General features: G+C 41.1%; 1 protein-coding gene across 1 annotated transcript; it reads right to left on the bottom strand.

Moving 5' to 3' along the window:
• Positions 1–5,384: 5,384 nt before the first annotated feature.
• LOC129746653 (endoribonuclease dcr-1) lies at positions 5,385–13,742 on the bottom strand. The gene is made up of 7 exons (XM_055740446.1): positions 13,625–13,742; positions 13,404–13,561; positions 11,563–12,392; positions 11,187–11,500; positions 10,868–11,122; positions 8,570–9,017; positions 5,385–8,498 (listed from the first exon to the last, which is right to left on the bottom strand). Exons 1-7 carry the CDS (start codon positions 13,637–13,639, stop codon positions 5,557–5,559), a joined length of 4,962 nt encoding a protein of 1,653 aa, XP_055596421.1. The 5' UTR covers positions 13,640–13,742; the 3' UTR covers positions 5,385–5,556.
• Positions 13,743–14,012: the final 270 nt, after the last annotated feature.

The raw sequence follows: 14,012 nt of genomic DNA, 5'->3' as shown, positions 1-14,012 counted from the left end.
ATTGACATGAAGGCGTTGTTAACAATCTGCCTATCTGCCTATCCGACTGGAAAATTTTTCGAGTACAGAAGCGTACGTGGATGCCATGGTTTCAACGAGCCACAAGCTGGCTGAAATAAATTTCCCTGTTGATGATGAGTGGCTCGCTTCGCTACTTTTGATGGGACTGCCGAAGTACTATGCGCCGATGGTGATGGGCTTGGAGGCGTCGGGACAGGCATTAAATGCGGATGCAGTGAAATCGAAAATCCTGAAGGTCTCCAAGTCAAAAATGGACCACGAAGCAGCAGTGACGAAGGGGCTTTCTACAGCGGAAGTGGGCACCACCAGCAGCAGCAGCGACGTGGCGGTGGCGGCGGTTCGTGCAGGCGAGTTTTAACTTTTATTAATTGTCACAAACCGGGGCATTATGCAGCAAGTTGTCCGGAGAAGACCGGAGCAACGATGACGAAAGGACGAAAAAATCGAGCGATTTGTGCAGTTTTGGCGGTGAGCGACGTGAATCAAGATGAGTGGTATTTTGACTCTGGAGCCACAACCCACATGGCCAGAGCTGGACCGAGTTTTCAAGTGCAGCAGGAGGTGTCGTTTCAGATCGACACGGCGAATAAAACCAGCATGACAGCCAAAGCAAGAAGCGTGGTCAATTTGGATTGCATCGAAGGGCCGGTGGATGTACAGGACGTGTTGGAAGTACCAGAGCTAGCAACGAACTTGTTGTCGGTTAGCAAAATTTGCAGAAAAGGCTTCACGATGGCGTTCACGGCGGATGATTGCAAGGTGCTTAAAGAAACTGGAGAAGTTTTTGCGTCTGGTACTGCGGAACGAGGATTGTATCGACTCAACCGACAGGTGCAGAAGGCATACGTGTGCGGGGAGCTCGAAGTGTGGCCCAGGCGATTAAGCCACTTGAACCTGCAAAGTTTGAAGCAGTTGGAGCGGATGGCAAACGGATTTTCGATGAAAAAAACTGGTACGTTGGATTGTGTGGCTGGCCTGCAGGGTAAGCATGCTCGTGATGTATTCCCGAACGGCGACTCGAGAGCCAAGCAGCGTTTGGAGTTGGTTCACTGGGAGGAAGTCGATATTTCGCCTACCTCCAGGCAAGTACAAAGATGTTGTTACTTATAGCACGTTTATTAGCCGAAACCTTTCCCAACAGTCGACGATTGCACGGGGCGGTGCCGCAGTTCCGGATGTCAAGATGATGGACGATCCGACGACGTACAAAGAGGCGTTGCGTAGACCACACCGAGAGCTGTGGGTAGCGGCAATGCGAGAGGAAATCGAAGCTTTGGGGGCCAACCAAATATGGACGTTGGAAGAATTACCGAAGGGTGGAAAAGCGATCAAAAAAAAGTGGGTCTTCAAAACGAAGCGTGGACCCGACCAGATCGAGCGGTACAAGGCTCGCTTGGTCGTGAAAGGGTGTGCACAGCGACTGGGAATAGACTACGACGAAGTTCACTCACTGGTGGTCCGGTACTCAACCATAAGGTATCTTATGACCTTGGCGACAAAATTTGATCTCGACGTGGACCAAATGGACGCGGTCACAGCTTTTCTGCAAGGCAGACTCAACGACGAGGTAATCCATATGGAGCAGCCCGAAGGTTTTCAGCAAGACAAGACGAAGGTGTGCCGGCTTAGAAAAGCGCTTTACGGATTGAAACAATCCAGTCGTGTCTGGAATCAGCAGCTAGAAGAGGCGTTACGGGAGTTCGGACTGAAGAAATCGAAAGTGGATCCATGTCTGTACTTCGACATCGATGAAGACAGAATGTTGTTCGTCACTATCTATGTGGACGACTTTCTGATTTTCACCAACCACGCAGAACTGAAGAAGCGGCTGAAGAGGTTTTTGAGCACACGGTTCCAGATGAAAGATTTGGGCGAAGCGAAGTTGTACACACTAAGATTGCATTTATCTTGCTCGGGACTATGAATCTCCGTGTCACGGGAAAGCTGCTTCATTTCAACGAAGTTCGAAAGGGAACTCATCCGAATCTCAGGACGCTTCATCTCTCCTGAAATTCGAGACAGACTTGCTACGAGAGCACAGGAGGTTCTCCGAAATCACGGGAGACCCGGTTCTTGTCAAATTTTCTTTCTCTTGCTCTCCTGTATAAAAAATACAACATGTTTGTTTTCTCTCGCTTTGACCAGTGTATGGAAAAGAAAATCGCAGAACAATTTGGCTCGTCATTTTTTTGTAGATGTTGTTTGTTGGTCGGTAAGATTATCTGTCGTATAAGCAGAAAGTCGTGCTGGATTAGCGGTTTGTATACGCAAGGTTCGATGCCGGGTTCACCGTCGAAGCTGTTGATGTCGATGCTGCTGGCTGCTGAAGCTAAAAAAAATATGCCACACTTAGGGGCCTGACGGAAATGTTGATAGAACCACTGGAAACAGCAACGTAATGGTTTTAGAGCAGGTAAATGTTTTAAATCAATTTATTACTGACAGAAGAACTGATATGTGGACGTTTGTTTTTTTGTTTCAGGTCAAATTATGTGCAAAATTACTAGATATAACCATGATAAGCAGTGATGAACAAATTAAGTGCAATGTTATGTAAAGTGAAATGAGAAATTATTTGTTGAAAATATAAAAGTATTTGAAAAAATGATTGTTTTATTTCCGGCTAAACAAAAAATATTGAAATTCCAGGTAAATCTCGTATGGAAGCCATTCCGAACCTACAGGACCACTTCAAAACTCCCAGCAAATTTCAGGATGAAACTGTTTCGCACCTACAGGTGCATTTGACAGTTGCTTTCCTGAGCACTTTTTCTGTCCCGAGATTTTTCCTGTAATTTCAGCTGTTGAAAATACAGGACAATATCGTTCCGACCACAGGAGAAAAGATTAAGTGTGTACCTGGGACTGAGGATCAGCAGGAATCGAGAAGTGGTGAATTGACTCTTGACCAACAGAACTACATCGAAGAAGTTTTGGACAGATTTCAAATGGAATGTTGTCATCCTGTGAGTACACCGTTTGAGGTCAGTGAGCAATTGGACAAATCGATGTCACCACAGAAACCGGAAGAGGACGAACGAATGAAGAAGGTTTCCTACGAGGAAGCTGTAGGATGTCTCCAGTATATTGCACAAGCAACACGTCCGGATATCAGCTACGCGGTGAATGCAGTCAGCGAGTTCAACAGCAATCCGGGACGCAGTGAAAAGAATTCTACGATATCTGAAGGGAACGGCGAGCAATCAGCTGCGGTACAGCAAGCATGGCAACGAAGAGCTTGTTGGTGGTTGTGGTGGCGGAATTTTTAGAAGCATATTTTCGGAGAAATTGTTGTACTCATCCTGTGCGACAATCAATCTGCCATCTGCATAGCCAAGAACGAATGCTACAACCCGAGAACGAAGCATGCTGACATTCGCTATAATTTTGTCCACGAAACGATCGATGACGGCAAAGTAGCGATGGACTACGTCAACACGAAGGAGCAAGTCGCAGACGGATTCACCAATCCCTTGGTTAAAGCTGGAATCGACAAGATGAAGCAGATGCTAGGGAACGAGGATTAGGAAGGAGTGTTGGCGAAATAATCCGCGATCACAGTAGTCTGGTGTTTAGTCATAGTTACCTTAATACATAGTTACGAATAAATTTTCATTCCACTGTTCTGCCGCTCATAGCAAGTCCGTCCCATTTGCGTTTTTGTTGAAATGAGAAAAACGGCATTGAAAAATCGTAAAAAGTCCAACGGTAAATCAGCACTTGTATGCGCTTATATACGAAATAATAAACAGAATCTGTCACTGCAACGGCCAATGAAAGATTTTCGCTTTTTAATGATAATTTTTTTGTTTTGATTCTGTTGAAAATCTTTTGCTGGGCCCTTATGGCTGTGGGACTGACATGCTATGATTTATGCCATATGGGACCGACTTGCGATCATTTGTTCAATGGGACAAAATTACTTGAGGTTTTTTTTAATGTTCATCAGAACAAAGTACTGAAAACAAAGTTTTCTCTTGAAACTACAGATAAAATTAAAGTGATTCCAGCGATAAACTGAAAAATGATGAAAATGCAAATGGGACGGACTTGCTATGAGCGGCAGTGTTAACGTTCAACCTTAACGGACGTATTTTACTTTGCGAAAGCTTTGTTAAAAAAAATGTCTTGTTTTTTTCTCAACTTTTCTAGTTGTCTGTTTCATCAAGGATTTTTTTTGTTTGAAACACGATCCTCGAGTGGACAGTTGGGTACGAAAGCGTGCATTATTTTATTTGTAAGACTGATTGAAGCTTCCTCTAATTGTTTTGTTGTTCGTATTTTCGCACTCAACAAAGGATTGCAAGCTTCAAGTGTGTGTTTGTAAAGACTCCAGTTGGTGTTCCTGGGATCTCGTCCTTGATAAACGTGCTTGATTATAGACCCTCCCACTATGTCAAATGAGATATGTCTGTGATCAGACAGTGATCCTTCATCCGATACCTCCCATTTTTTAATTTCATCTAGAAGTAGTGGTGTGCATTGAGTTAGGTCCTGTCTATTTCTCGTTATAAACGTTGGTTTGTATCCCTCATTGCAAACTTCGATATTATATTGTGAAAAAAAAAACTAGTAAGGACTCACCTCTGGAGTTGATGTCGGTATTTCCTCACAGCGTGTGATGTGCGTTATCGTCGCGGCATACGAGGAATTGCTGGTTTTGAGTCCGTCACTTTCTCATGTATTCTACAATCATCGGTGGGGATATATCGGTTCTATCTCAAGGGAAATACGCTGAAGCTACACTTACCCTGTGCCTACCTTTCGGTGTTTGTATTTCGATCTGTATAGCTGCCCTTCACTTCACCCTTGTTCATCCAAGGTTCCTGGATAAAGGCAAGGTGCGGCAATGCACCGGCTTTTTGCCATTGGCATGTTTGCTTATCCCTTTTCGGTTTGCTCAATGTGCTTAGTGTCTTCGGAGGCGTTTTATAAGTTTTAGGTTTTGTGTTATCAGGTTTATTGAAGGTTAAATTACTCCCAATCGTATCTTAAAAATAAAGTTGCTGAAAATTAGCCTGTAGATTAGATCTAGATGTTTCATATGCTTAACCTGAACTATAGTTTATGATTGACAGGCTCACGTACTCCTTACAAAAAACATTAATTTCAATAGTGATGCTGAAAATTCAAAGAAACTTACCGGCTTGATCCTTGCAAGGGGGAGTGCGTATACGATGTCGGGGTTCAAGGAGTGCTATCCCGGTAATTTGCACGCACAGGCATGTCGTGACAATTTACGGTCTTAAAATCGCACCTTTGATCTTTGATACCTGAAACGAAGTCGTAAAGATCATTGGATGAAACCAACAACTTACGTTTGCGTTTGCACATGATTTCGGAAAAGTTGCATCGCTATAGTGTTTGTATAGAGTAACCGAGGTTTTATTTGTAAATATTTATAAAGAACATATTCGATTATTCTTAGGATTTCCTAATCATGTAACATTAGTACGGTTACATCACATTTGCACTCCAGTCTCGAAGGTGATAACAAATTGTCATTCGGTACCGAACAAGTCGCTCAGCTTGCCTTTATTGCTTAAAACGCAACTCTCTTAAGGCTCCCTTTGCCGCTGCACGTTTAGCGTCATCCTTATTCGTCCCGAATCCATAAGAAGTTTTTTTCACGCCACGCATTTTGAAACTGCATTTCACCATAACCACATCATCATCCACGATGGGTTTGCTAAACACCGGATGACAATCGGGTGTAAACTCGTAAAGTTGACGTACGACTTGGATTGGTGTTTTCTCTGTGAATTCTAGAATTTCAGCATGCATTAAACCGTAGATCACGTTCCAAGCCGTTTGAAGATCGTTTCCACTGTCGAGGAACACCGCTCCGATCAAACTTTCGAAAACATCCCCAAGAGCTTTCGGTACATCGACGAATTCGGCAAACGGAGCCACTTCCTCAACCAGCAAGTTCACTTGATCGGTGATTCTGTGGCGCTGTTTTTCCTGGAAGACTACAAACCGACTGACCGCATCGGAAAAGCTGGCCGAATCGGAAAGAATGTACATGTGCAGGCCATGACGTACCAGTATACATGCCAAGGTCACATTATTTACAAGAGCCGAACGCAAATCCGTCAGCTGACCGGGACTCATAGTGGGGTTCCTTTCGAAGGTATAATTGACCACCAAATAGTCCAGTACGGCATCCCCCAGAAATTCCAGCTGTTGGTAGGAGCCGGTTATTCGATTCGTTGGGTACGACGCATGGGTCAGAGCTTGGAGAAGGTAGGCGCGGTTCTTGAATGTGTACCCGAGCACTTTCTCAATACGGGGGTACTGTGGAATAAAATCATCTACTTCGCGATTGTTGATACCGGTTAAGAGATTCCGACTGCAGATTTTATCTTTCAGAAGCCCAGATAGATCTTGTTTTGGCAGTATTCCTAGGAAAGGCAGTAAATTGAAACTGCGTTCTGTCCCTACAGCATTGAGGCAAACACCCAAAAGCGCTTCCATGGCATCTGCAGGTGTTTTGTCGCCCATTGATTGTCGACCAAGATAATTTTGCATCGATGAAATATCGGGGTACGGGTTGGGGGTCGTATCCAATTGTCCGATGAAATGCGAAACATTTTCGCTGTGCATTGCACCTGTTTTTTTCTCCACTTCGTCCAACTCTAGCTGATACAAGGCAATACTTTGGTGATGACCCTCGACTAACATCTGGATAATGTTCTTCGGAACCGTAGCCAGGGGCGGTTGCCAGTCGTTTCTCGGATCGAACGGATGAACTTTCAACATTCCCGGCAATCCCATCCGCATTGCACAGTAAACTAAGTTACGATTCGACACGATTTGACCCTTGACTACAGTCAGGAACCCTTCGTGCCAATCAGGATGAGCTTTCAGCAAATAGAACGACGTTGCGAATTTTAAGAATGCATCACCCAGCAGTTCGAATCTTTCTAAGTCGAACACGTCGCTTGATTTTTTTGCCGTTAACGCCTTAATGATATCTTTTTGCTGTAGAGACACATTCGCCGTGCTTTGAGGCGTTTTTTCCAAAAGGCTTATCTTAAATTTTTCCTGCAATGGTGCATCGACGATAGCTTTCTTTTGCGGGCTGGCAGCATAGTATTCCTCTTTATAGGAAGCATGGATATTATCTGAGACCTGATCAACAATATTCAAGCCATCAAATTTTCTAATGAAAGTATCGTAATAGTCCAAGTCCAGCTTGGTGGTGTTATCCCAATTTCTGTCGATATCCATGGGTTCCTCTTCCGCTGACCATGGGATTCCGGCTTCCATCGTGAGTGGTTCTATTTGAGTACACATAAGTTGCTTTAGATCGATTGCCTTCGGCAGATCATTATCGTTAATCATTTCTGCATCTTCATCGTCATCGTCATCATCATCCTCATCATCATTGTCGTCATCGTCATTGTACTTTGTATTAATCGAATCAATATCTACCGTTTTTGATCGCTGGAATTCGACATCTAAATCTTCAATCACAGCATTTTGGAGACAGCCAACTTTCACCGCCGTGGCCAATTCGACGCGAATGTTTTCCGATAGTAGCAAATAATGCAAACGGTGCAAAACGCTTGGTAGAATTGTGGCCTGAAGCCAGTAATCCGCAGGGAACTGATAATTGTGGCAAAGTTCCGGGATCAATTTTTCGCTAAAACGCCAGTGCTTAGATCTGGCGCTTTTGCCATCCATTTCTGAGCCCGGATTTAGGCGGTTTAAGCTTGTGGTTATACCTTTCACTTCTATCAAAAATTGATCCTTCCGGACCACTGACAGGTGATAGGATCTGACAAAATAATCTTCATATGAACTATATTCCGGATTCGGAAAGGCACTCTGGGGTGTCAGATGTTCGTGCACCTGTGTGACGACGTATTTGCAGTCCTGATTGTTTTTGTACCACGGAAGCACGACACTATGCCGGTACTGGTCCGGATCAAAATTCATCCTAGCACGAGCCACAGTCGTCAGTTCGGTCGGGGCCTCTTCCATGAACTGAAAACTACGCACCAACTCCCAATCGATACCGGTGGACCCTTTCATAGGAACAATGAGGTAACTGTCGTTCCCATTGGAGTAATCGTATACCAGAAACTGTTTCCACAATTTCAACACATCCTGGAAGAGGGTTACATGGAAATTTCGTAGCATTTCTAGTTCTACATCGCTCCCCGCGTCAGAGAGCGTTATTGGATGTTCGTCCACCTGCACGTTGATGAGTCCAAGCGTTATGAAAAATTTCATTTTGGCCAATCGTGGCAGCGGTTTTGTTGTCATAATACCGTAGTTATTACTGTTGTTGAACAAACTACGGAATACCTCAACATTTTCGTTGGTTTCATCGGAAAATCCAGCGTCCATGCGAAGCACGTAGATGAAGCACGGTTTCCCGGCTTGAGGAAAACATCCAGCAGTTTGTTGAGGATATTTTATTGCATGGCTTCGTACGCTCTTGTTGGTTCCTGCCTCTTTGGATGAATCTAAAATGAAAGAATAAGAAAGTTGACACCAACAAAACTCAATTATGCTTTCGAACTATATTTTTGCGAACCTGCGGAAAATTCCTTCCAGTGCTCGAAGTAGGTACTTTCAACGTTTATCAACTGACGCTTGGCATCGATCGGGACCAGATGCTCGTTGAGTTCCCCGGCTTCGTAAAGCTTCCGACAGGCTTCGAATGCAGCGGACCGTTTGGCTTGCTTGATGCTGACAGATGGTTGGCCCGCAATTTTATCACGCACCGTAGATTGCAGCGGAAGCATTATTTGGACGAGAACTTTCCCACTCGGCAGGTCCTTACGTTCCCAACTGATATTGGTGTTTGTGAAGGCATCCCGCGGCATGGTCATGCAGTACCGGTTGAGTAGCTGGATGGCCGAGAGAGCATCTAGTTTGGCTCCCTTTTTGGTGAAAAATGGGGGAATCGATTCGTTGTTTAACTCTTCGTATACATCGCTATCTAGCGGATCCGGTCGGTTGATGGTCTTCCCGATCAAGCTCTGTGGAAGGAAAAAAAAAGAGGAAAAAACTTGTTTATTGAACTTGTTCATTGAGTGTCCTTCAGAGGGTTATTCTAGAAATTATCAAAAACTCTACGGAATAAAATAAAAAAAAATCAAATGACAAATATCTTACACTGAATTTTGAGCAAAAATGAGAAAAACGACATAAGTGACAAAAGTTACAAAAATGCGCAAAATAAAAAAAAACATAAATAGCGAAAATGACAAAATTTGACAATATTTAATATTAAAATACTGACAAAAAAAAAGACTAACACGATCAAAAAGCATTCAAAGAGCTAAAAGTTTCAAATACCAAAGGTAAAAATAAAACCATTTTTGAATTTAATATTTTTAATTTACTGTTTTAGTTGTTAATGTTATTTTTATAATTTCAGTGATTTTTTTCATTTTTAATTTTTTTTTCTTTTTTTAAATTTTGTAATTCTTTTTTTTCTCATTTGCAATTTTTGTAAATTTAGTTTTACTGTATTTTTGTGATTTCTTGCAACTTTTATTGTAAATTTTCTAAATTCCGTTGGTAAATTTGTCATTTTAAAGATTTTTGTATCTTTTTTTTTGGATAAGGACAATCTGAAGGCGAAACTTATCACACCAATCAAGAAACTCCAATGTCATTAGCTCTTAAGCTCCAATACAACTTAAATCTTGACGTGTTTTCTTGAACTTTGTTGAAACCTCATAATTTAAGAATTCTAACTTTCCATGATTTTGTTATTTATAAATTGTTGGTGAATTTAATTTTTTTAAATTATTGTAACTGTTTAAATTTAGTAATTTTTGTCAGTTTTTTCATTTTCTATCATTTTTGACAACACGTTTTTTAACTTTGTCTTTCTTGTATTTTTTTCTATAAATTCTGTTTTTCTTTCAGTTTAAATTGTTGTATTTTTGTGATTTTGATTATATTTGTTGACTTAATGTTTTTTACATTTAGGTATGTCAGTTTTGAAAATTTTGAAAGTTTTCATTGTTTTAATTTTTTCAGTTTTTTAATTTTCTCTTACTTAAGATGTTTGCATCTTTTTAAAAATTTTGATTGTATTTTTAAAAAAATTGAAAGTTTTTATTTTTTTTTTCGTTTTATGTGCCTAATGTCTATTTTTTTAAATTTCTTGTAATTTATGTCATTTTGGTTACTCTTTTTATTTTTTGTCTTTCAATTAGGATCAGAGGGTGCAAGTGCCAAAATCAAAAATTTTAAGATAAGTATACCTAACGATTATCCATGTTTCAATGTACATCTGGTACATTGAATGAGATGATTTCTTATAATTTTTTTTTAAGACTTTTTTTATTGACATAAAACTGTTCGAATTCGAAAAATATATGAAAAATCGAGCACCTTCAGAACTTTGAAGCGCATTTTCTCGCAACTATCATTTATACCGTATTTGTTTATGCCGAGTGTTGCACTAGTGTTGCACTGGTGCACCACTAGGTGCTGTCAAACTGTTTGTTTATTCGGACGGTGTTGCACTGGTTTTGACCTGTCGGAGTTCTGCTTACGGACGGTGGCCCACCGATAATTTTGCCAGTGTTGCGAGAGAGCGTGTGAGTGAGCGAGGTAGCAATACACTGGCGAGGATTTGTGTTTGTTTTTATCGGGTACGGTGGAACACTCCACGAGTGGAGAAAACAAATACAGTATTAGGCACTTGCACCCCACTGATCCCAAGCGCCTCAATTATTTTTGGAATTTTTATAATTTATAATTACTTAGGTAATTTTTGTTATTGAATATGTTTCAGAGGCATTCAGTCATTTTTTTGTCCTTACTTGATTTTCTAGTTTTTTTTAACAATCTAGTAAAAAGTTTAACTGACCGTTTGTAGCTCTTTTTCCAGCTGCTTATAGAAGGTGTATTTTTCCAAGAACTCTCTCCGGTCTGTCGCGTTCAGCATGATACAGTAGTTGGAGTTCTTCATCCTTGCGCGCCCTTTCGACTGTTCATAGGACGCAAATGTTTTGGGTTTATCAAACTTGATAACCGTATTACACATTTGAAGGTCTATGCCTTCCTCAAGAACGCTGGTGGTAACGATGGTGTTCGTTTCCCCCCTCGAAAATCTGTGAAGGACCTACAGCGGGACATATCAAGACTAATTTAACTAAGTCAGTATGGATGGACGAAGAATACCTTACCTTACGATCTCGTTGAGCACAAAGTATGGATTCAATTGATTCAGGTATAAAAGCATTACTGCCTACTATAAAGTCCGGAATAATAGAATCGGTGGCTTCACTGTTCGAAAAATACATCTTTAACATGTGATATAAGACTTTAGCTGAGTACCGTCTTTCCACAAATATTAGAGTCTTTGTCTCCGTTTTTGAGGATGATTCCTTCAGGTATTTCATCAGTTGGCGCAGTTTAATGGAAGAAAAGTTGTAAACTTTGTCCTCAACCGTCATTCCCTCCATATGTCGGTTTATTTTGTGGTGGAGGCTTTCACAAACTGTAACGATAAGGGCAATTAAACAACACCGGATAATGAAGGCAATCCAAACAGAACCTTACACGTAATACAGTAGCGAAAAAGCGTTCGCAAACCCAGGGAGTCGGAAGTGCGTTTGGACATTTCAAATTTTATAATCGCACCGAGAACAGCGATTGATCCACCGAATAAACCTAGGTCGCTTATCTGATATAGCACCTCTTTCATCATTTTTTCAATCTCTTTTTTTGGTTTCGGCATAGTTGGTAGAAGGGCTTTGCTAACATTCGAATATTTTGGTAGATGGTATTGAACAACAGTGGTCAGAAATGAGTTAACGGAAGCAGTTATTTCCTGTTCTACTAATGACGGCATGGTTACGGAATACGGCAAAAGCTGCTCGTTCGGGTCAGTTGAGAATTGACACACTTCTGTGTACTTATCGTACGATCCCACAGTAGCAATTGTCGAATAGAAGGTATTTTCCAGCTTTAAAAGCTCCTCTTTTACTGCATCGACGGTTTTAAGCGACCTGTACAGTAACATTCCACTCAAACCGATGACCCGAGGTTGGTCGGCCTTCGGCACCTTCAAAAACATCTCCATCACACCGTGCATGGGATGATCGCCCAGGCCATGATGGCACTCGTCGAAGATGAGCAAATTGATGTGCTTTAGCGACAGGTACCCATGCTTGAGGATGTCCAACAATATTTGCACCGTACATATGATGATCTGGTACTTGGCGAATTCCTCTAGCCACTTGTTCCCCTTCCAAGCGTCGATGTTTCGGTCACTGGTGTAGACTGTTGTGTCGTACGGTACATTTTTGTCTATAAAGTCACGCTGCTGCTTGGCCAACGCCACGGTGTTCACGACGAAGAAGGTCCGTTTACCACCCTCCGTTAATGGTCTGAAAAAAAACCATGGAATGCAGATTCAGATTTCAGATTCGAACTTTGGATGTGAGTTTCAGATTAAGACTTTTGATTTAGTTCAAATTCAAAATCAAAATTCAATTCGGTTTTCTGTTCAATGATTCATAAACGTGAATACCTATAACTTTTTCAACAACTTCCAAATGATGATTTTTGATTTGGGTTCTGATTCCAGATTTGTACATTAAACTGAATAAACTAAACTAAACTAAACTAAAAACTAAACTAAACTATACAGACTCAGACATCCAATATTGCATACCGAAAATTTAAAATTAGATTTAATTATAACAGGTTAAAGTTCCCATTGCCAGATTCCAAGAACTCTAATCCAATTCAGATTCATATTGAAAATTTGAATGAAGTGAACATTCTTTGTTGATAGAATGTGCTAAATAAGCAAGTTAGTATAGATATACCTACCAAATATCTACAAGATCTAAATATTCAAACTTAAACCACAATATACTATGTACCTATTAGAGCAAGTTCATTGGTGTTGGGAAAAAGTGGTAGAAATTTCGACATTTTGAAAATTTTACCATGCAAACATGTTTTCAAGATCTTGGGGCGTTGTATTTTTTTACAACACTGTTTCTATTTCAGCCGTATGTGATAGAAATATTGCTATTTTTGCATCACAGCATGCGAAAATACAACACGTGTTGTAAAAAAACTAGAAGGCCACAGATCTTGAAAATGTTTTTGCATGGTAAAATTTTCAAAATGTACTGTAAGTGACGAAATTTCTACCACTTTTTCCCAACACCAGTGAACTTGCTCTTAGGTACCAAAACTGTCCTAAGTTAATATTTCGCAACTCAATTTCTAATTTCATTATTCCCTTGGAAAAGTAGGCTGAAGCCAAAATATGTTGGTCGAGAAAAAGTGCATGCAGAGACTGCATAGTATGAATCATCAGGAGAGTTTTCTTGTGCGGCCATTCATCTTGGAATAAGGCCACGTAAGTTCGAGCGTGCACTAACCTGTCCAGACCAGCTCCCTTGGCTAGTTCCTTTATCGCCATGAGGGCGATGTGCGTTTTCCCAGCACCAGTCGGTAGATAGATGATCGTGTTTTTCTGTAGGCATATTTTCAACATTTCCTTTTGAAAATTTCGTGGTGTGAAATCATCTACAGGCGGCTGGAATGGCAACAAAGTTGCATGTTATGATTTCATCAGCATATTTCTTCCTAAGCTACTTACCGCAATTGTAGACATTTTCGGGCACGAACAAATAATACAAACACTCCACAAGAAGGGCAAACATGCACTGATGAATCTCAAGATTTCAACTCCGTGCTCAGGCCGATGAATAGTGATCATGAATTCATGAATTCGATCGAACCCTCTCGCTCGCACCCCTACAAATCAAGACCCAAATACATAGGCGAGTGGGTGGAACAGAGATGCAATATATTTTTGTTCAGACAGCGGTGCCACAGGGCAGTTTTATCTGCTTTAGTTCTCTGATTGAACAACTGTGGAGACTCGTTTTGTTATTAGCTCGTTTAGAATTTTGTTTCAATATTGATTTATATATGTAAATTAAAACAAAACTGCTGTGACCCGCATGCAGGTGGTGTACGGGGTG

The sequence above is a fragment of the Uranotaenia lowii genome, chromosome 2, assembly GCF_029784155.1.
Source record: "Uranotaenia lowii strain MFRU-FL chromosome 2, ASM2978415v1, whole genome shotgun sequence".
NCBI lineage: Eukaryota > Metazoa > Arthropoda > Insecta > Diptera > Culicidae > Uranotaenia > Uranotaenia lowii.
Note: the sequence above shows the minus strand (reverse complement) of the source record. Positions and strands in the feature narration are given on the sequence as shown.